This window comes from Micrasema longulum, unplaced genomic scaffold, assembly GCF_059751315.1.
Source record: "Micrasema longulum isolate JH-2025_06_02 unplaced genomic scaffold, ASM5975131v1 h1tg000222l, whole genome shotgun sequence".
Taxonomy (NCBI): Eukaryota; Metazoa; Arthropoda; class Insecta; order Trichoptera; family Brachycentridae; genus Micrasema; species Micrasema longulum.
The window spans coordinates 1,161,626-1,185,133 of record NW_028277427.1 but is presented as its reverse complement, the minus strand read 5'-3'; the positions used below and the strand labels follow the sequence as shown (position 1 = coordinate 1,185,133).

The window sequence follows — 23,508 nt, the reverse complement described above, 5'->3', positions numbered from 1 at the left end:
TAGAATTTACTTTTTACTTTTTCTGTGAGGAAAGTACGAGTACATTCTAAAGAAAAAATCATATTTGAGGAAAGTATATTCTACTCCTCCTCATTTTTTAATTATTATCTGAATATGATATTAGAATTGACTTTTTCCTCTCCTGGAGTTTTGTCCCTTAACACACTGCGGGCGGGAAAGGTATTTTTACCCGTTCAGTCGATTGATGCTTAACGGCAGGAAGAGTAGAAATACCCTTTGCGCCGGCCTTATTTCAAAGACAAAAAAAGGAATTATCCAATGTTTTTTTATAAATATTATATACCGATCTCTTTGTTAAGGTCTTAACTATATGTACATATTTTTAAAATAGCAATGCAAATCTTTTTTTTATACAAAATATGTAATGTCACAAAATAGAAATCGAGTTTTGCTTTTAAAATTTAACCATCATGACGTTGAATTACAAATAATATTTGGTTTTGGATTGTAATTTTATAGCTTGGATATGCTGAGTTAGTATGTAGATATTTTTATTGAAATATATTTATTATTTTCGAAGATATAGCGATTTCAAATAAATTAAAGAAATTTGCGCGCAATATTTTACCGAAGAATTACCCGAAGGGTGTTAATATGTGCATGAGTTGATTTTTAAGGTAAGCAACAACCACCGGTTTTCCGTGAATGTTTAGAGCCGGTAGTGGTCTCATCCCTTAAACTGGGCGTGTTGTGAAATATTATCGTGAATACTGTGGAGATGGTAATGGTGAAGATGATGATAGATGTGTGTGGTGGTCTATCTTCTCTGCCTACCCCAACAGGGAAATGGAGCTTTAGTAGTAGTAGAGACGTCAAAATTTGGCTACGCAAATCGTATATCATTAATTCTGTTTTAAGATTTCGCTTCTTAATGAGTATTTTATTGTAAGCACTGAAAACTACCAAAATGAGAATCTCAATATACATCTTCTCCTATCGTATTTGTGGAAAAATATAAAACTGACTTTCTGATAGGACACATACGATTAGAAGCTAACATCAATGTGTAATTATTATAATCAATGTACGTTGGTGTTAGCTTCTCATATAATACATCCCATCAGCACGTTACTAATCTAAAGCTTATAATAGCATGTGTCCTATCAGCACGCTGTTTTTATGATTTTCTTCAATTACAACAGTTTAGGTGTATGTGAAATGGAATTTGCATGTTAGTGTAATTAGTGTCCCGATGAAGAGACGGGTACGTCGCAAAACCGCAATAAATAGAGTAGTCACTAATGGGTTATATTCGATCGTTGACTAACATTTCTTGAAGTGTTTGACCACAAAGTTAATAATTTAAATATAAATATGATTTTTATAGTGTTTGTTATATTTATTTCATACGTAGTTTGCTTTTTTATCATAAAAAAGAAATATTACTTATTACATACTGCACCCCGGGAATAATAGTGGCACAACTCAAAAACTTCATTTTTTACACGAGACCAGTTACAAATACGTCTGCGCTATCAGTAAACTAACATTCATTCGCAAAAACAAAGGCAAAACTCAATGTCCACTCACTTGAGCTATCTTGTTTTTACCTTTTTTCAGATATTACAATGGTATAGTGATCATTGTGCCACTGTTGGATTTTTATTTTATTTGATTAAACAATTATACTGTTATATTACAATTTTCGCTTTTAATCTTTTCGAGCCTGAAGGTGAAAAACATCCCTGAGTTCCTGAGAGGGTTACTAGGATTACCCCAGCTAGAATGCTATAAATACGACTTTAAAAAAGTCATTACGATTGTCGTCGTAGTGTTTAGTAGATAAAACTGTTTCATAACATCTGCGAGATTCATAGATTTTTCGTAGAATACTGTTGGGAGAGAATGGCGTAAACGTTGAACAAAACTGATCGAAAATCTCGCTACGTGTTCGCGTGGCAGTAGGCGGGGAGTTGAGTTTCAATAATTCAATAATTTTGATACATTCTCAGCATTATGGGATAGGATTGTGCAAAAAATTAAATCAATATGTTAATAACAAAGTTATTAAAAAATATGCTATCCTTAGATATTTTCCCTTGGGCCCGAAAGGCCAATAAAATATTATTTTAAAGAAAGCTATTAATCATACGGGTAGAAATAAAATTAAGAAACATTCCTGCTTATTTAATTTAAAAACGGGAATTTCGGACTCGTGCCACTATTATGGCTCAGGGATGCAATTATGAATCTTCTCTATCCCCTAGAGAGTGGTTAATTTAGGGATATTTATTATTTCCACGAGGCTAATTTTTGTTTCATATACGGCCACACTCATGATTAAACGTCAAAAAATATGAACACCTGAAATCAAACATGATGATTTTCATTAAAAAAAAAACAATTTTGTTTTTAACCACTAATTTTTATTTTTTACCGACCGGTTTCAAAGCAAACAAGCTTCTTTGTCAAGGTTTACGTAACTAGTGGTTAAAAACAAAGTTGTTTTATTTTTTGATTATAATGAATAACCACAAAGTTAGTGCTTCAAATATAAACTTTATATTATGATAATTTTCATTTAGAAAATTATTGCGACCTTAAGTATTACCCAAAACACTTATTATGTTAAATTGACCGAACCGTATTAGTTTTATTTCCGTTTCTGAAGCAGTTTTATACACCATTTGACGTTTAGTTATCAGTGTGGCCATCATACGAAGAAAAGTGTCGTCGCATTAAAAAAAATCATCTTCAAATTAATCACTCTCTAGAGAAGATCCAGAATACTACCACAGGTGCGATTTACATCGATTAATAATTAATTATTCCAACTTTTGAAATGTATCTAGGAATGGTCTACTACAAAAATTTTGTATGCGACTTGATCTACAATCGCACCGTAAATATTTTTCTTTGTATTGTAGTTTGCAAAAGTACAAGAGTCATAGAATGTTCGTTCTAGTATAACGGAAACAGGAGCGAAATACGACTTTGTAACAGTAGAGTGCGATAGTTATATATGACGGATACGAACGAACTAACAATACGAAGTTATGACATGCTAAGAGGTCGGCATGGATCTTGACATCAAGGAACGATTACTTTTACCGCACAATTCGTTATGATCGAAGAACAACGACGGATGTGCGAAAAGTGCGACATTGACTTTTTTTTAAATATTTGAGCATGAAATGGTTTTACAAAAGAGTTATGTTACAAATTTGAAAAGTATATATAACTAACCCAAGTATCAAAGTGTATACTTTTGTACTCAAGTTATGACATAAAATAAATCATCTCGATTTGTCTGATATATTGCATTTAGGCTTTGGTCTTTTTATTTAAATAATAAATGTATTTGCTATAAGTGTCTCACGGGTGTTTTTGACTACTCTCTGGTAAACATTCTGATTGAAACTATAATCAATGGGTAAAATTTGTCTAGTATCGTGGTGCTTGGCGCGTTCGCCTAGCGTGCTTGCGGTCCCGGGTTCGATTTCTGGGAAGGTTGATACGAAATATTTGTTTATAAGGTGGTTTTACACTGCGATATTTTACTGCCCCTGGGCCGGCTCCTGAAGTGTAAGATTGATCACCTCGTGTAACAAAAAATGAGCGATGTACTCTGCGGGTTAGCGATGCTGTGTAGGTACTATGCGACATTAGGTGAGGTTAAGGAAGTTGTAGTCGTGGATAGTAGAAAGAAGATTTAAATTACAGATTTGTTAATAAAATTGGTGAAGAATTTTTCGTTTTTTTTTTTAGTAAAAAGCGCTGAATTTTTTTTGAGGTATTAAGAACACGTAATTTTTTTTATAGAACTGATACTGGATTTGACCCCGAGGGAGTTTATTCAATTGTCAGATATTAAAAAATAAAATTTTTGAAATAAAAATGAAATTCTCAGACAATTTCCTTTAGGTCGTAAATAACTTGTGTTGGAAAAATGCGAATCGAGTTGTGTTAGAGAGGGATTTGAGCCTCGGACCTTTGATCCGTGGGTCCACAACTCGGTTTACAATTAAGATATATAATATTTTTTAAGAGTATGCAATTTCAGGCATTTACGGCGTTTATGACCTGCCATTAGGAATTTCAATTTATTTTTATAAATAAATATTTGCGTTCATGTGATTTGCCCACACATTTAAATTATAAAGCCATTTTCTTTTAGTCGTAAATAACCGCGTCATAAATTGGGAAACAAATTGTAATAGAGCGAGGTTCGAACCTCGGACCTCCTAATTCGGAGTTCGCACCACTACCCACGAGACTATAACCCATCTCAAATTTTAAGTAATTACTATATAGAAGATTAAAATCAATGAAATATTTATATTTCATAATTTTACACATATTGTAATCAGTGGTAACCGCATTTATTTTCAAATATCTTAACTTTAAAAAATAAGTCAAAAGATGGTGGTAGGAATTTCGAGAATTTTATATGCGACTATTTTGAGCAAAAAAATTAGGTTTCAGAATTAAAATGTTTTAATATGGGCAGAATAGTTAATAGACCACTAAGACCTTCTCTGAAACATTTTTCATTTCTAAAAAAAAATATATGTTTGCGTTTTGTAATTTACCCAAATGTTTTCATTCTAAGGGTCATTTATAAATTATATATTTATATAAAATGGGAAGCAAGTTGAGGTAGAGAGGGGTACGAACCTCGGAACTTTGATCCGTGAATCCGCGATTCTAGGCACTGGACCACAGCCCGGTTTATTTATGTTGAAAGTTATCAAAATAATAGTTATCTTCATAAGTTTTTTTCAACGCCAGATGAACCTCACCCATTTCAGTTATTTTACTTCACAGAAGTAAACAGACGGAAGAGTTGAGGAAATGTGAATATTAAAACATAGGTAGTATGGTGAATGTTACACAGTGTGTAAAATGCCCACTTAAACCAGCCAATGACAGGTCATGAGCCCTGTAAATGCCTAGACTCCGATATTTCTATCTGAAAAATGTTTTCCCTATAAGTGATTTCTTTGATAGTTACATCCTGTATTGTCTACATAGATTTGGACAGACCTAAAATGTTGTCTTATTTTGTTATTTGTTGAATGTAATCTTACCTCCTTTTTATTATCAGTTAAATTATCGTAAATTTCATTAAAATAAAAAAAAGGGCATCAATAAATAAAATAAAAAAAAGGGCATCAATAAATAAAATAAAAAAAAGGGCATCAATAAATAAAATAATAAAAACTCTTGTTGCTGTCGGCCTTGTGATATAGTGGTGAGCGCGTTTGCCTGCCATGCAAGAGGTCCCGGGTTCGATTCCCGACATGGTGATGTGAAATATTTATTTAATACGGTGTTTTTACACAAGAATATTTTATAACCCCTGGACTGGCACCTGAAGATGGTCATCTTTCCTTCATGTGACAAAAATGATCAAGATACGCTGCGATTGGTGAACCAATGCAGTGCCCTGTGCACCATTAGGTGCAGAAAGGGAATGAAGTTGTTGTAGCATCGTCTTGTTTATTTATGACACGAATATCAAATATGTCTTGTATTAAGATGGCAGTCCAGAACAACACGTGAAACATTATCGAATTATTGCAAATAAAAAGCACAAGATCCAATTTTTAATATTTAAAGCATTAATTTTGTGGTGAAAATTTCAATACGTGTTAATAAATTTATATATGATAACTAACCAACTTTTTTATGCGTACCGGTTTCGAGACGTACCCGTCTCTTTGTCAGGACACTAACTGCACTAAAATGCTAATTCCACTGTACATACGGGTGTAGTTCACTGTAGTGGTTATACAATAATACATAACCAACGTGCTGATAGGACACATGCTAGTAAAAGATAACACCAACGTGCACTGATTTTAATAAAAACGTGTTGTTGTTAGCTTCTTACGGCATGTATCCTATCGACAGGTTGGTTGTATATTTTTTCAAAACTACCATTGGTGAGGGTGTATATTGAGATTCTTATTTTTTGTAGTTTTCAGTGCTTACAATATAATATTATGAAGTGAAATCTTAAAACAAAATTAAAGAACTATGACTTTTTTTTAAACAAATGTTTACGTATCTATTTTAAATAATAAAACTGACCGTCTTTTATAACTACTTAGTATGATAAAATGTGAAACATGCTGCTTAATAATTATTTTAGTTGGAAACAAGGCTATTGAATTATTTTGAAATAACAAGAATCAAAACAATTTTTAGCATCACAGCACCATGCCTAATAAATCTCTGGGAATTGAACCCGGAAACCCCGCGTATGAGGTGAGCGTTTTAGACATTTCACCACGCGCGGAGGAGCCTATTCAATGAGAAAATCAATGATAGTATTTTTTATCAGCACGCGACAATCTCGTTCAGTTCGAAAATGAATACACGCTGCTTTGATATTTCCTTTTCATAACATCCTAAAAAAATATATCATAGTACGAGACTTACATCATTTGAATGTTCTTTTCCGTATCTGGTATACCATTTTAGCTGACAATTTTACCTTCCACATAAACACACAGTGTAATCAGCAACTGTTCACGTTGCTCCCAAATTCAGGGAAAACGTTGGAACCCGCGGTTCCAGAATCGATAGTAGGGAACTTCAGACGTCCGGAGGCGTTGGGGAAAAATCGAGGTAAAACCTGGGAAAATGGCATGATCCAACGTGGGAATCGACGTAATCTCTTAAAAATCGAATATTTACGTACATTGCGAGCGTGTAATGAAAACATTTTCAGGTTTAGACGGCGTGGCTGTGAATGGTAACCCCGTGAAATAATAAAGAATATAAGAAAGCTGAATCATATCGCGTGTTTGAGAATACGGGTATCATTTTACATCGAACACGTTTCAAAACATATCAGGCAAAGCACGTTTTTGGCTGTAGATTGCATGTGAAAATGTTTCGGAGCTTATAAAGCGCGGGGGGGTTACATGATAATCACGTTAACATTTTTAAATACAGTAAAAAACGAACAGAATATCTCATTTTGAGTATTTAGGGCATCGTTTCACATTGGCCGAGTTTCAAAACATATCTGGCGCAGCACATTTGCAAAAAACGCGGAGTTTTTGGCTGGGGCTTGGATGCGCCCCCTGAAATCATTCAGGACTAAGAGAGCGTGAGTACCTCGTGCGAAAATAAGAAAAAACAAAGAGATAAGTCGCATGTTGGGGGTATCATTTCACATCGGGCACGTTTCAAAACATATCTGGCGGAGCACGTTTGCGAAGATGCGGTTTACGGGCTCGGGTTGGATGCGCCCGCTGGGTTGGGGATTGAGGGGTCGATGTCGGAGCGTCTCTCGGTTACCTCTCTTGCCATGACGGCATGTCCTGCGGTCACACCCTGCCGCCGCCGCTGGCGAGCTCGTCATCCCCGATGAGCATCGTCCGACCGAGGAACAGGGCTGTCGGCGGAGCCGTGCGTCTGACTGGCGCGCGAGCGGCGGGCCCACTGCGGCGCGCCGCCCGCGCCAGTGGCGGCGAGCACCGATCTCGCCTGCGCTTATCTGAAAACTTTCGATAAAATTTTAGCCGGTTGCATGATTTTTTATGTATGTAGATGACCATCTCGATATCGACATCCTAAATTTTAAAAATTCACAAATGGTTAAAATGTTATTTTGGCGTTTCTGTTAGGATTTCAAATAATGTATATGAAAACTTGTATATTCGAAGAGTGTTACACTGTTTTATAAAAATTGCTACAATTTGCTACTGAAGTAAAAACTGTTTTTATTATTCACAAAAAAAAAAAAAAATTGGGATTTACAAGTTTTAAAAGTTAGGCCAACGATATGTCGTATATTTAGATTGTGGACTATGTTATAAAATGTAGAAAGTATATTATATTGTGCATACGTTCCTGTGTCCTCCTAAGTCCTACTCATAGTGTAGTAATTGGTGTCTTTGCCCATAATTCTAAAGGGCTTCAGTTCAATTCCTAGCAGGGGTTGCGAAATATTGATTTCAAAAGTTATTTCAACTGAAATATTTCGTTGTTTTTGGACTGGCACCTGAAGCGTAAAACTGATCACGTAGATTTTTAACCAATGGCAAATGTTTTAACTCAAAGAAAAAGACAATCAGTATTAAGTGAGGGGCAAACCCTATCGACATTTAATAAACCTCTTCAATGAACCTCCAAAGAGTGTAGATTTTTTCATCTCATTCGTTAACTGGTGCGTATGTAAATACATATTCACATGTATAGAATATTATTGAGTTGAAAACAGAATCGGGTTTTGGACTCGTGGCTAGTATCGCGGATTTGCGGATCAGAGGTCCGACCCCTACTTAACCCTACTCTACCCAAACTTAATTCCTATTTTATAATGGTGAGCTATTTACAACCCATTGAAAATGGCCCACAAAATTAATATATGTGGGTAAATCATAATATATACATACATATAAACCCATTGCAGGTGAAGTGAACCAACTGACAAAATAGTAAAAATTTTCGTTATAACTTTTAATGAGCTTTTTGCCCTTTTTTACTCAACTGTTGATAACAGTTGATACTCGTATTTATCAGTTAGTTAACTTCACCTGCAATGACCTCTTTTCTACAAGCCGTTAGACAAACGGTTCTAACCAACGGAAAATAAATGCTATAATTATTTTCACACATTAACGTTAGCTTATATTTTTTATAATTATTTATTTTGTATTTTAATTTTACAATACACCCAGGGGGCATTTACAAAAATAATACAGGTAACTACAAACATTGTTATAATTTAAAAAATAACAAAAACACATTTTTTTTATTTTTAGACATTTAGAAACCAAAAAAGCATACTGCGATGCAAAATCAAAAGTAAAAACTTTGCGTAGTAAAAAAAAGAAAAATATGTTTATAGTGTAACATGTTAAGTACAAAAGTATGCATAAAAAAATACTACTGAAAATCAGTAGGTATATAAAGTAAATAAGAAAAATAAAAAATCTCATTGTAAATAATCTTTTTTTCCTTTTTCCTATTTAATTTTTTAAAAATGGTATCAACAGATTAATACTATAATAAAAATAACAGTATGTGAATTAGATAGGTACACATATCAAAAATATTTGAAAAAATAATTTTAGAAACAGTATAAGACTATAATAATACCCATAAAGAACACGTTATTTTAATAGTAATATACTATGCGTTCGATTACTAAATAACTTCATGTTTACGTGTTAGTGAGATATCGTTCAAATATAATAAAATATTATGTTTTCCAAGGATAACAATCAAAATTTGTATGTTTACTTGGATCACTGACAGGTACTAATACATTAACAAATGGTGTATTAATTTATTATACTATTTTTTCATGACGACGGAAACAAGGAGTTTTATGGGATTTCGAATAATTTCGTGCAGCCTGTATCTGCACAATTCGGGGGAAATTTTCTTCCGAAATCGCTTCCCACGCAACGCCACTGGCCATAGTGGTCGGTGTCGCGATCAATGCACCACAGCGGCGAGACGCTTGCGCCAGCGCGGCGCAGGCGCAGAGTGGCGCAGGCGCAGGGGGCGCATGGCGCGAGTGGCGCAGGCGCAGGGGGCGCATGGCGCGAGTGGCGCATGCGCCACCCGCGCAACCATGCCGCCTTTTGTTTGTCACACAAACATTTAACTTCTGACCCATTTTGACGCATTATCTACTACGGACCTGACCTGTTCTATTGAACCATACTCTGTCATGCAATTTCCAACACGTACATAGATAAAAAAAAATGCAAATGACGTTTTATTGTCACATATTATTTTTCATTTCGACATGAATATATTTTGATTTCATCATTATCATTCCCCTTTCCACATCCAGTGGTGCATAGAATTGTTAACCAAATGCAGCGCGTTTCGATCATCTGTCACATGAATGTAATGTGATCTAGTCCAGGAATAATGAAATATTGAAGTGTAAAACCACGATATAAACCAATGTTTTGTTAACCCTCCCAGAAATCGAACCCAGATCGGTAGATGATCGTGCCAACCACTACACAACGAAGCGGACTTATCTCCACTCGATTTCCTTATTCAGGATTTTTACCTGAAAGCACTCGCCTGGACACGCATTATTATTTTCATCGATTTAAAAGCCACTACATTTTTATTTGAAATATTATTTACATATCAAAAATAGCGCTCGTAATTTTATTACGACGTTTATATATTTTAATTTAATATAAAAAATGTTTATAGTGTTGAAGACTACAATCGCATTTCAATATACACATGTTCGTAATCGGTAGTCAGATGACAGAAGGGACCATCTGTAATTTTCAAAAATGTTCAGGACAGCTGAAATACTACTCAATTTCAAGACTTTAATCCACAAACTAAAACATTTTACTTGCTTTCCAATAATAAATTACCATTCTAAATGACGCTGTCCTTTTTTTTGTTTTTTCTATGTGCATTTACTGAAATATTAATTAATGTTTTATGAAATATTAAAATAGTTTTATAACTAATTAAAAATAAATGTTTTCAAAATCTAAACCACTATTGATTTTTCCAAGTTTATTGCCGACAGATCCTTTCAACCTTTCTGATGCTGGTATAAAAAAATTAAGATATGGTAATATTTTATAGAAGTGACTTGACACGTCGTCTTGATGAACTGAAAGTGGAACATACATTCATCTTCCGACAAAAGGTTAAATGATTTAACACTGTTAAGCTAGGGTTTCCTAGGACAGCGGTGCCCGTATCTTAACGGCCGTAGTGAACGGTGATGCGGTGGACAGCCGTCGTAGTGGTGACTAGAGAGTGGTTTTATTTTTTAACGGTGTTATCAACACCATTTTTATAGGAAACCACTCTCTAGTCACCGTTACGACGGCTGTCAACCGCATTAATGTTCACTACGGCCGTTAAAATACGGGCACCACTGTCCTAGGAAACTCGAGCTTTAGGGGAGATCCGCAATGAAACGAACGCTTTTATACAAACTTAAATTGTGTTAAAACTGTAGACTCGAGACACAAACCAATCTTAAATTAATTTTCAATATATCTGCTACAGATCTTTAAAATAAAATTGTTGATAAGATTATTATGAAACAATAAAAAAACAGTTTTTGTAAAGAATTTGTCCGTTTCAAAACACATTTTTAAAAAAAAAAAAAAAGAAAAATTTGTGTTTTTATGATTTACCCAAATATTTCATTTTAAGAACCATTTTCAACGAGTTGTTAATAACTCACTATTAGAAAATGGAAATCGAGTTGGGGTAGAGTGGGATTCGAATCACGGACCGTATGTCCGAGACAGGACCACAAGCCGATTCAAATTCGATTCACCGATTCGCTTTGAAAAGGCCAGTGGGTGCTATGAAACGGGCCTAGGGATGAAATGGAAGATTTATCAACTTAAACACGAATTTAACGATTTGGTGCAGTAATTTGCTAGGAAATAATATCCAGCATATAGTAGCTATACGTAGAACACGGTGAGACAGAGACATACGAGTAAAATAATGATCAGTGAAGATAAGTGAATATATATCACATGTCTCGTGACACCATAGAGAACACTAAGTGCATTTCAAACAGTCAATCTTACTTTTAGAATATTCTTCTGCACAAATTTCACACCAATTATTTTCTTGATTTGTAGTTTCTTCATTCTTTTGTTTTTTGCCTTTACCGATTCCCCTTTCCTTCCATTTAGTTTTTGAGAATAATGTAAGACTTTCCTCAGTAAAACTATCAAGTATCGATATTTTGAAAATACTGAAATCATTTGAAGAATAGCTGATTCCTCCGTTGATGATTGCGTAAGTGTAAGAATATTTATCTTGTTTTTATTTATTTTGCTGGTTTCTTTTTGTTATCGTTTTTTTTTTTTGCATTCTTCGATTCCCATATATTATTTTTTCTGGTGTATCAGTGACCACTGTATTTTTAAGTTTTCTTGTTCTCTTGCATGTTTGTTTTCTCGGAGAAGCTTTCGGGAACAGACGTACCTATCTGTTTTGGTGATATTTGTGAATGGTAGGGTGTTGATGGTTGGTTTGTGGTTTGATTATTTGAGTTAGATGCAACGGGACTAAGAATGTCATCTTCATGCATTATTGCGGCAGATGTTTGGTCATCATGGTTGTATAGATTCAGGAATCGCTCGAGCAAACGATCATACGTGCACTAAGTTTATTTTTAATTAATAAGGACATTAAGAAAATAAAACACACCTTACAATATCTCTTAAAATTAAAATAATCAGACTAATAAAACATAGAAGTAATTAAAAGGACACTCATTGGGTATTGAAACGGTCATTATTTTCACAGCAGTCATCTGGCCGATTTAATGCGTATATTTAGTGCAAATCGTATTAAAAAAATTACTTGTGAATGATGTTATACACAAATACGAGTAATTGCAATTATTTCTACAATTACATGAAAATACAAAATCCTTCGTAACATACCTTTAAAAGTGTTGGCAAAAAACATAATTAAATTATTTTTTTCTGATCATAATCGACAATTGTTCATCGCTCCCGCAACGTCCCGCTCAAATAACTGTCAGTGGGAGCAGGGTATTGTCTATTACATTTAATGCTGCCAACATCAAAATTTGAAGGCACTGGCGTGGGTATTTATGAATAACGGTTGTTGGCCGTTTCATTACCCGGCCGTTTCACTATAGATCTCCCCTACATCTTTACAGATTTATGAATCCAACCCTTGATGCTGTTTTGGATAAACTAGCAGAAAAGCCTCGGAAACTTGACGTCATACTACATTGAGTAATAAGTTTAGTTATGCATTTTTAATTTGTGTTATTTGCCATTACAAAAAAATAATCTTTTAGTTTCGTTTTATAATAAAAAATCATTGGGCCGAACATTAATTAATGGTAAAAATCAGGTCAACAAATTTGAAAAAAGCGGGAGAGCAATTAAATAAAGACTGAAATAATATTTAACTTCACATAGATTAAATGAAGATATATCAAACTATGCATTACATTCAAATGAATTAAAACATAATTTTGACGAATCAAAAAACATAAAAAATTAACATGTAGGACATAAAGGTCAAAATTTAGATAGATTAGAAATTTTAGAAATAAATAGGATAAAAAATAATAGAGACAGAATTTTAATAAATCAGCAGATACAATTCAAAAACTCACCCTTATTAGCTACCTTAGTTGGACCTGGTACATTGTAATAAAGCAATAAATGTTTTTTACATAATAGAATCCTCTCTTAAAGTACACCGCCAACACATGTTTCAATAATTTGTCCCACTCTGTTCCATTGAAATATTACATATTGTATCTTTTTTTACCTATTTTTTAAATGTACCTACACTTAAGGTGGCTATTAGAGGGTGAAAGCGCTAATTGGTCAAACAAATAAGTGGAAGTGTACCAAGTATTTTTAAATTAATAACTTATATGTAAATATTTTGAATTGTCAATAAATAATTTAAATAAAATATATAAACGTGGCAATGAATTTAGCTCTAATGATATCTTTGGCTGTTCAATATCAAAATTTAAAGAAATTCTTTAATTTTTGGTGTAATGATTTATTGGGTCATTTATCCATTTTGTATTTAACTTCCATTATTGTTTCTATTTACGTGTTTTTTTGTATTTTTTAATTTCGTGGAGTACATCACTTCGCAGTTTACTAACTAAAATAAAAATGTAATAACTGAATAAAAATTAAGTCCGCTGAGGGCTTTAGAATTATATAAAAATAAATATTACATATTGTTTAATAGATAAAGCTGTTGAGAATACAGAAGCCTAGGGACTTACAGATATTATGACCTGTCATCGGCTGAGTTAAGTAAGGTCTTTACACACTGAGTAATTTTCATATTCACGTAACACATTCTTCGATTCCAGATAATTAACTATATATGGTAGATTTGAATATTACATACCCATGCGTATTGGTTTACTATTGAGAATGAAAATATGGAGAAAACTACGGACATCTATTGTGCCAATGATAGATTGTCAACAGTTTCTTTCAATTCTTCTTATAAGTACTGATAATATATCGCTAATCCCAAACTTTCAAAATTATCCTTCTTTTAAAAAACATACACTATCCTGGATTTAAACTAAAGATATTGACTATTTTTTCCTATGATATATTTTGTTGCCCTTTCCTGAACTATAACAAGGAATATTTTTGTTTTTTATTTTCTTTAATTACTAAAAAATAAAAAAGTACCTCATAATCTTTTCTCTTTCTTACATTATACAAAAATATTATAACTGTCTATTTATTATAGGAGCAAAAATTCATAAACATTTCTTGTATACCCTAGAACAGGCCATGCCTGCATGGGATTTTTTGTTTACTATTAATATGTATTTCATTGCTATGTAATTATACTTTTTTTAATACTCTAATAATAATTAAAAAAGTTTCATCTCTCCTGAAAAAAATCTAATATTACGTATCCTGCCGTCATAAGCAAAAAGGCAGTTATTTGCAAAAGTCATATAATGAGATTAGACACTTTTAAGTATTTATTAACTTTATGCAAATATTTAAAAAAAAAACATAAATAATCATAAGTTTCAAAAGCATAACACCTGTGTGTGTCATATCCACACTGAGTTTTTTCTTATGGCTCTCTAGATATTATGTTATTGCTTAAAAAACCTTATATCGATATTTAGTTCGAAATTTCTTGAAGAAAATTTCTTATTTTAACTTATGTTTAACTCATTTTGTTATTTTTGTCAAAAAACTGCCATTTTCCTTATGACGGCAGTATTCAATTCATATAATTAAGTTAAAAATAGCAAAATATACAAAAATAAAGTACAAAAAACAAACAAAAAAACACATTTTGTTTAATATTGTATATTTTATTTTGTATTAAAATATTTTCTTACAAAGCATTATCAAGAAAATTTATAATAAAAAAAACATCTAATTCAACCAATAACTGATACCACTAATTGGTGTAATGGTTAGCACACTGGATTACTATGCATGAGGTCTCGGGTTCGATTTTCAACCGAATAAAAAGGAAATATTCATTAAAATAATATGAATTTTCAATATCTTTAACAAAAATCTTTCTCGCTATCCTGGACTGGTAGCTGAAATGTAAGACTTATCATATATTTGTACGATAAATAATCAAATTACACCGCAATTCGTACTACAATGTAGCGCCCTGTGCACCATAGGAATTGATTAAGAAAATGTACTTTACATCAACAAAAAGCATGAATTATTTTTTTTAAAAAACAGTTTGCAGATGGGTACTAAAAACAATATATTTTTAACTTATCCTTGGTGCCTAGGGTACGGAATTCACCAATTGTATTGCTTTTGATCAGTCTCACACTCACACCTAATGTACCATTTTGTATATTATGTACATGGTGAATTACTTAGAAGAAAAATATGTTTTATTTAAGTTTAAACATTGCAATAATCATGACAATGATAAAATTTTTAAGGTAACTATAAAATACAATAATTTTAAATACATTTTCTTTAAGCTCAAAATGATACCAACAAATAAAATATGTGATTTGTAACAGTACTAAAACACAAATACTTCCATAAGAAAAAAAAATCATATGAACTACTTAAATTATATAGGACCTGATAAGCATACATAACAAACTCTCAAATGACAAGTTTAGAAAAAATGAGGAAATACAAATTCAAATGGTGACTTAAAATCTAATTCAACTTATTTAATTTATTTCACAGTTTTAAAATGTACAGAGTTTCTTATTTCAGGTCCCGACTAGCTAGGAGATTCCTGTGTTTAGGGAAGACCAGTTTTAGATGGTTTTTTTTCATTAAATGATGCTTGAAAAATCCAAATAATAATAATAATATCAAAAAATTAAAAATAAGTATAAATTAGAAAACATACCGACAATAATAAAAATTGAAACATAAACTAGAAAATATACCATTAATTATTAGAAAATGAAACAAGAATGTAAATTAGAAAACATATGGATAATAATAAAAATTGTGGCATATAAAAAATAAACATAAATTAGAAAACATACCGATAATAATAAATATAACTATTTGTGTAAGAATTTGACGTATTGTTAGTGTTTTAGGTACATCGGCAAATATATGGCGTTTATAAATAGCTTCCAGACCTCTCTGCCTGAAGAGCGGACATGGAATTATGAGGAAATCGGCAAAAAAGGTTTAACAATTGACCCAGGTAACATACCTGAACATTTGATTTTGTAGAAGTCTTTGGTATTAGAATTTTTTGTGTCATTTGCAATAGGGAAATGTCACATACTCCAAATACCAATAAAAATATGAATTGTATTTTCAAAATCAATATGGATATTGTGGAAAAATGTTTTCATTTACATTGAATCGGATTGTGGTACCGTGGCTAGTGTTGCAGACTCACGGATTAGAGGTCCGGGGGTTCGAACCCCACTCTACTCTTAACTTGATTTCCATTTTCTAATGGCGAGTTATTTATAACTCGTTAAAAATGGCCATTAAAATTGAAATACTTGGGTAAATTATAACAATGGTGATATTTCTTTTGTAAAAAAAAAGAATGTAATGAAATCAGCCGCCATAAAAACGCGACCAGATTGCCTTGACAATTGTGATGTTATGATTTGTGAAATACACTATGGTCTTTTTAAACGGTCACAAATGACGGTAAAAATTTTACCAAATCGTGACGTATTAGAGGCGTAGCCAATGCAAGAAGCATTTTGGCGGGAATTGAAATTTATAAATATAAAAAAAATTGCTACTAATAAAAACAACAAAATTGTTTTTTTTACTCAACAGTATTTCGTGACCATTTGGCTTTGGCTTTCTCATGAAACTGAGATATTGAGGTATGAAGTATTAATTTGTGATTATTGATATATTGAGATATTTGACATTTAAAGTATTCAGTTCACCCTTTAATTTTATTATTGATATGTTTTAAAAGATTTTTCAATAAAATATGCAGCGAATTAAGTGAAAATGATTTGCATAGATAGGCCATTCAAATAGAACTTTGTTGCCTAGTTGTTTCCTAAAGTACAAGGAATTTTGAAACGTTTTTAATACAGTTTTAAAGATTATTTTGTTGAGAAAAAAAAATGTGCAAAAAGATAAGTTTTTTCAAAAATGTACAATGATACCTTGTTGTTCTATGGTTACGATTTTTAAGACCCTTATTAATTCAACATGTAAAAAAAAAACATATTTCCTTTTCGTTTAAGAAATTAATCAAACAAAGATAATTTCACATGAATTTGAATCTTGTTTTTTCAGACTTGTCTCACTAACAAACTGGGGGATCGACACATATCGTCAATGTTAAAAATGGTAATTTAAGATTACATATATTTTTCAATTAGATAATATAATTTTTTGAGCAAGTTAACTAACATCTAAGCATTTTGTAAACGTATAATATTTTTAGTAAAAATAAACATTGCCGCTCTGAGCATATTGCAATCAATAGTTTTGTGAAAATAGGTAAATCTCCTTTCATGCAAGTGCGTTGGTTGTGCTTAAGGAATACGGAGGCAGAACATTTAATGCATAATCCACCATTTAAAAAACACCAATTTAAGATGGTATAAAAAATAAAATATTAATATAATTAAACCAGTTGCAACAAGAAGTTTTTGACTGTTTAACATTATGTAGGTAACAATTTATTTCACATACTAGGCAAGGCCTAAAAATTCTTCTTGGACCAGTTGGTTATATTTATTTTACAGAAACAAACAGTCAACAATGATATAATAACATAAAAAAGATATGGTTTAAAGACAGACCATCGAAGGTTCTAAATAAAAATCTTACAAATTAAATTGTGGTTCAACAAATAGTAGATAGTAAGTGTAGAGGTGTGTTTGTGAGGGAGTAAGTGTTCATGTGTGTATAATAATGAGCATACTCGAATAGCAAGTGGGAGCGTATCGCAGCCAGAAAGAATGATTCTTAATTTATTTTAAAATAGATTGAGGGATACAATATTTTGAGATTGTCCAAATGTTTGTAGAGAAAAGACTAGATTTACCCCCCCAGGGAGTCATTAACTAACTAACTAACTAACTAACCATCACGCCATTTCCCCAGAGGGGTAGGCAGAGAGGATAGAACGCCACACCACTCTGTCCTGGCACACTTCCTTTGCTTCCTTCACATTCATACATCTTCTCATGCACGCACGTCGATTATTCCGACTTTTCACATGACCACTTTCAAGAATTTGTTGTACTTGATCATGCCATGTCTTTCTCGGCCTTCCTCGACTTCTACAACCAGACACATTCGCATCATAAATCTTTTTAGCCGTTCTTTCATCATTCATTCGCTCCACATGACCGAACCATCGCAAAAGACCTTTCTTAATTTTGTCGATAATGCTTAACTCAGCCTTGCATTCTGCTCTAATTTCGACATTAGGGCACCTATCATACATTGTTTTTCCGCACATTCGCCTGAGGGATCGCATTTCAACAGCATTCAGTCTACTTTCGTCCCTTTTTTTCCAACTCCATGCTTCGCTTCCATACATTAGGGTTGGTACCAGAACTCCATTATGAACTTACAACAGAGATGGAGAACATTTTAGAGAGGGGAATATGGAAATCTAGGCATTTACCGGGCTTATGACCTGTCGTTGGCTGGTGACTATGATTACTGAAATGTAAATGGTAAATGACTACTTTACACACTGTAACATTCACCATTTTGCCTATGTTTGAACATCCATATTTCTTCAATTCTTCCATCTGTTGATTTTAGTGAGGTTAAAGAGCTGAAACCTTTATTGTTGTGAAGAGATTCATTTGATCGAATTATTTCACATACTAGGCAACGCTTGAAGACAATTAAAAATATTTTTTAACTTCTTCTTGGACCAGTTGGTTTTATTACAATATTTTGAGATTGTCCAAATGTTTGTAGACAAAAACAGTTACATAGTGTGTAAAGTGGCCACTTAATCCAGCCAACGACAGGTCATAGGCCCTAGAATTCCATATTTCTTTCTCTAAAATGTTCTCCATATCTGTTGTGATTTGTTAATCTTAATGGACTCCCTAGGGGGTGAAATCCAGTCATTTGTCTACAAACATTTGGACAATCTCAAAATATTGTAATTATGTATGTAGTTAAATTAATTTAATCTTAATGCATATATAATTATGTTGTTAACAATTTTCCCAAACTATGTGATAAAAAAAACACACACATTACATATTGCTAACAATGGTCAATTTCCCGCAAATTAGTTTGCCATTTAGTCAATCACATTCAGTGAACCATTATTATCTGACATTTGAACTGTAAAATTTGTAAACAAATTCAATCATCATGCGTCAAATCTAATTGAAAAATATATAAGAATTACAAGAAAACAATTATTGTCATTAGAAGAAACCTTTTTCGCAATAATTATCTATTTTAAATAAAAAACTGCAATAAAATAATTTATAATCAAATTTAAAACACCAATTTATCTTAGTGTAAAAATATAAACATACGTATTTAGTTGCTGCAAGGTTAATATGTATAATAAATGTTAAAATGTATAATAACAAACGGTAAATTATATTTTTTACAATTAAAAAAGACTTAGAACACACTTAAAATACTTATCTATATATTAGAAAAAACATCAGGATAAGCTAGTAAAAAAACATCTAATACATTTCGCATATTACAACTAGAGAATAAAATAGCAATAAAGGAGTTAATTGATAAGGATAAATAAAAAAATAACAAAATTCAATAATTTTTTTGACTATTGGAATTAGATTTAACTAACATTCAGATCACAAAAACAACCTTAAAATAACATAGTAAAAAAATATTATTTTTAAAAGTGCAATATTTTAAAAGACATTGCAGTTCCGGGAATGACTTAAGTATATCAAAATATTTTTTTTTAAATTGGACAGTAATTAATTAGTTCAATCTAAATAGACCTTTAATTCCAGCCTATTTTATGGAAAATCCCAAGCGATTTTCAAACAAGAAACAACAGTTTATATTTTAATTTTTTCTCGGTTATTTTTACTAGACAACAATTTTGGTGAATAGGGTATTTCCACAAATCCGGAATGAAATTAAAAATATGTATATTAAATATTCACAGCGGATTTTTACTATTCTAATGATATAACTATCAATGGATAAGAAAAAGTTTTCATTTACAATTTTTGGGTTTAAAAACGATCCAATACAAAACACCTCGCATTTGGCTTCATGTCATTTTGACGTCACACGTAATTCCCACCGAGTGCGTTTCTAGCAAACATTTCGTACAAGTATGGTGCGGTAATGTAACACAACCGTTCGTCCCATGGGGCGCGAAACGTCTCAGGTAATTCAAAATACGCATATTTTGAAACTTTGTGGAAATTTTATCCGACGTCACACAGAAAAAATTATAATACCGTTACCATTGTAATATTTTGCTTATTTAAAAATATGTATTTTTAAAAAAAACATGAAAAGACTATCAGGTTTGATTAGCAAGTTTACGAAATGATACTTAACATTAATACCCGTATGCAGAGACAAAACTTAAGGTGAGGAAAGTACATTCTAATCTCAAATGCGGAGAATAACCCAAAGGTGAAGACAATAGAATGTACTTTGTTCACCTTAAGTTTTGTCTCTTCATACGGGTATAAATCATCTCGAATTTTAAGTAACAAAAAAATATTCAACATAAAAACATTAAGGCTGACGGACAAATTGATTAATGATGAGAAAACACAAAACTATAATTTTGTATCATAACATTATTTGCATAGGGTACATAGAACTAAAGTGGAATGTTTGTAATCAAAGCATATTATACCTAGGAGCTATAGATTACTGAAACCAAACTCAACACTTATGCATTAATAAGTGTGAGATGGTTACAAATAACACAATTATTATATTATGATAAAAGCATCATTGTACTTAAGTTAATACCAATGAAACATACCATTAAATGAAGAGATGTGAAATTTATTACTAAATTATGGCATGTTAAAATAACTGTATTGTAAAATAAAGTATCTGCTATTGACAGCAGACAACTTTTTTTTATGCAAAAACATATGTATGTTTTCAAATTTCACATACTTAAATAGAAACAAATACCTAACTGTCAACCACAACCATAACACAAGATAAGCCAATATGACATTGGTCGTAGGGAGTCAAGAGAGGTTGATGCATGCCATGGATAGAAAATTCTTATAGGATGTAATGTATATATCTCTTCTTTCTTTTAAATAAATTAACTTGTAAACGATAATATATTAAAATGTAATTGCCTAGCTTGGAACGGGGTATGTACTCTTGTAAGCTGGGCAAAGTTTCTAATAAAAATGTAAATATGATAAAATGTATAAATAAATAAAAATATCTTTGTAGCATGTGGAATGATCGTATTAAATTAATATTAATGCAATTTCAACACATTTGCGGACACTTTTTTCTCATATGGACACATCATAACTTATTATTTTTTGGGATATTTCACTTTTGACTGTAGTTGATGGTTTAAAGTAAATCTTATTTGACTAACATACTAGGACACTTTTATTGCGGACTGTTTTTCATAGGGATACAATATCTTTTACTACCATGGTTTCAAATAAGCTAAAGCCGTCTTCACTACCAATATCTTTTGGACTGAAGTCATCGGTTGTGCCAGATATAACCGCCAAAATAATGGCTAGAGCCGGCGAAACTACAAGTCATTAAAGTGTAAATAAATTAAAAAAATATGTACATATTATATTATGTCTTGAGCATGCAAACAATTTTTTTTCACTATCATTACTTATCCGCATTTGATGGTGCATAAAGCAATGTATTAGTAAACCAATTTACAGGATATGTCGATCATTATTCACATAAAGGCAAGATCAGTCCTTACACTTCAGATGCTATTGACTTCAGATTGAAATTAAGTTTTCTAAATTAATATTTCATATACTTTCTCGGGAATCAAACCCAAATCCTCATGCAAGATATGCAAACATTTTAGCCACTACACCCCAAGGTGGAAAAAAAAACTTTAAAATACACTGATAAAAATAAAATTTTATATGTTTTTATAAATGGCTATCACAATAACAAAACTTAAATAAAATAATACATGTTATATCAGTAAATATTCACCTAAATCTATTGGAATTATTGCAGATATCGTATTTAATGTTAATTTATTGATAAATCGTTTGATCTTTCTTCAAATTACATATCAAATTGGAATGTAAAAAATATGTATATTTAAAAAAATCTTACTGAACAAGTTTATGAGTGTATTTAGATTTGATCTAATAGTTCCTGTTTTATTCTTCTATTGGTATATTAAAAAATATATACATATCTGTATGTCAGAGGTTCAGGATCCTAAGCACCATTTTTGACAAAATCACTTTTTGCCGGATTACAGATTGGATTTTTTTTCTCTATCTGGTGGTTTAACACAATATGTTCTGGGTATTATAAAACTGCTAAAATCGTTTTAGACCTGATTTTAATAATTACAGTTAATGAAGGCATAAAAGGTATTTAAATTGCAAATTTATCTAATTTTTAGTCGAAGTAATCCATACATATAATTTAAGGGTATATAAATCAATTAGAAAAATATTTTTATATTATAAACAAAAGAAATTAAATTTGATCATGGATATCGTTTTTGCTTCTCTTGAAAAAACAACATGGCGCATAGCATTCTATGCCTCTGACGTACAGATATTCAATTTGTGATAAGACAATAATTGATGGAATTCCATTGTAATTATATAATAACTTATATTTACATATAAACTGAAATATTATTGTACCTCTTTCAGCTTAGTTTGTACAAATGATCCTAACACTGTAAAATATTTACCAGTCTGAAGACGCCCATTAGAGGGTAAAAACACTAATTGGTCATTTTAAATTCATTTCCCATATGAAAATACGATTATATAATAAATATGTCCTAAGTATACAAAGAAAACTGGCCAAGTCATAATTATCTGCCAATCAAGATCGAAGTTTTTACAGTCACGAACTAGTAGTTAAGTTATTTAGTACACTTTTGATTTGGAAGTTTCTTTTGCTGTGCATAGACAAGGAATTAGCAATGTATTGTGTTAGTATGAAAGTGTTTTGATTTTGTCAATATTTCCTGTAGCAGATGTTTATAGACTAACTTGATTTATATACAACTATCAAATTTGTAAAAAAAACTTTGAGATTAAGGGGTTGCAAAAATTTTAAAGTTGCAAAAAATTGACTTGGCCAGTTTTTTTTGTATGCTTATGATATATACATATTGTATTCAATAAATACTTTAGAATATGAAAAAAGTTGTCTTAATTAAAAAAATAAAATATCCAATAGATTCAATGGACAATGGACAGTGGAAATTTGCAAACTAGATCTATCTTTAAGGCACGTAGAATGGAACATGTTTGGTTTTGTGGCACTCGATTAACATTTCAGAAAAATTGTAATATCACAGCCCATTATATGATAATAACATTTCATAAAACTCTTCACTAAAAGTATTCTTTGAGACATAATC

At 31.7% G+C, this 23,508-nt stretch overlaps 1 protein-coding gene across 1 annotated transcript in view; it reads right to left on the bottom strand.

Moving 5' to 3' along the window:
- The window catches only part of Drep2 (DNA fragmentation factor-related protein 2), a 28,476-nt gene extending 20,954 nt beyond the window's left edge, over positions 1-7,522 (bottom strand). The window contains exon 1 of the mRNA XM_088243634.1: positions 7,276-7,522. Coding sequence (XP_088099760.1) covers positions 7,276-7,287 — 12 coding nt within the window. The 5' untranslated portion in view covers positions 7,288-7,522. The remainder of the gene's footprint in view (positions 1-7,275) is intronic.
- Between the last annotated feature and the right edge of the window lie 15,986 nt (positions 7,523-23,508).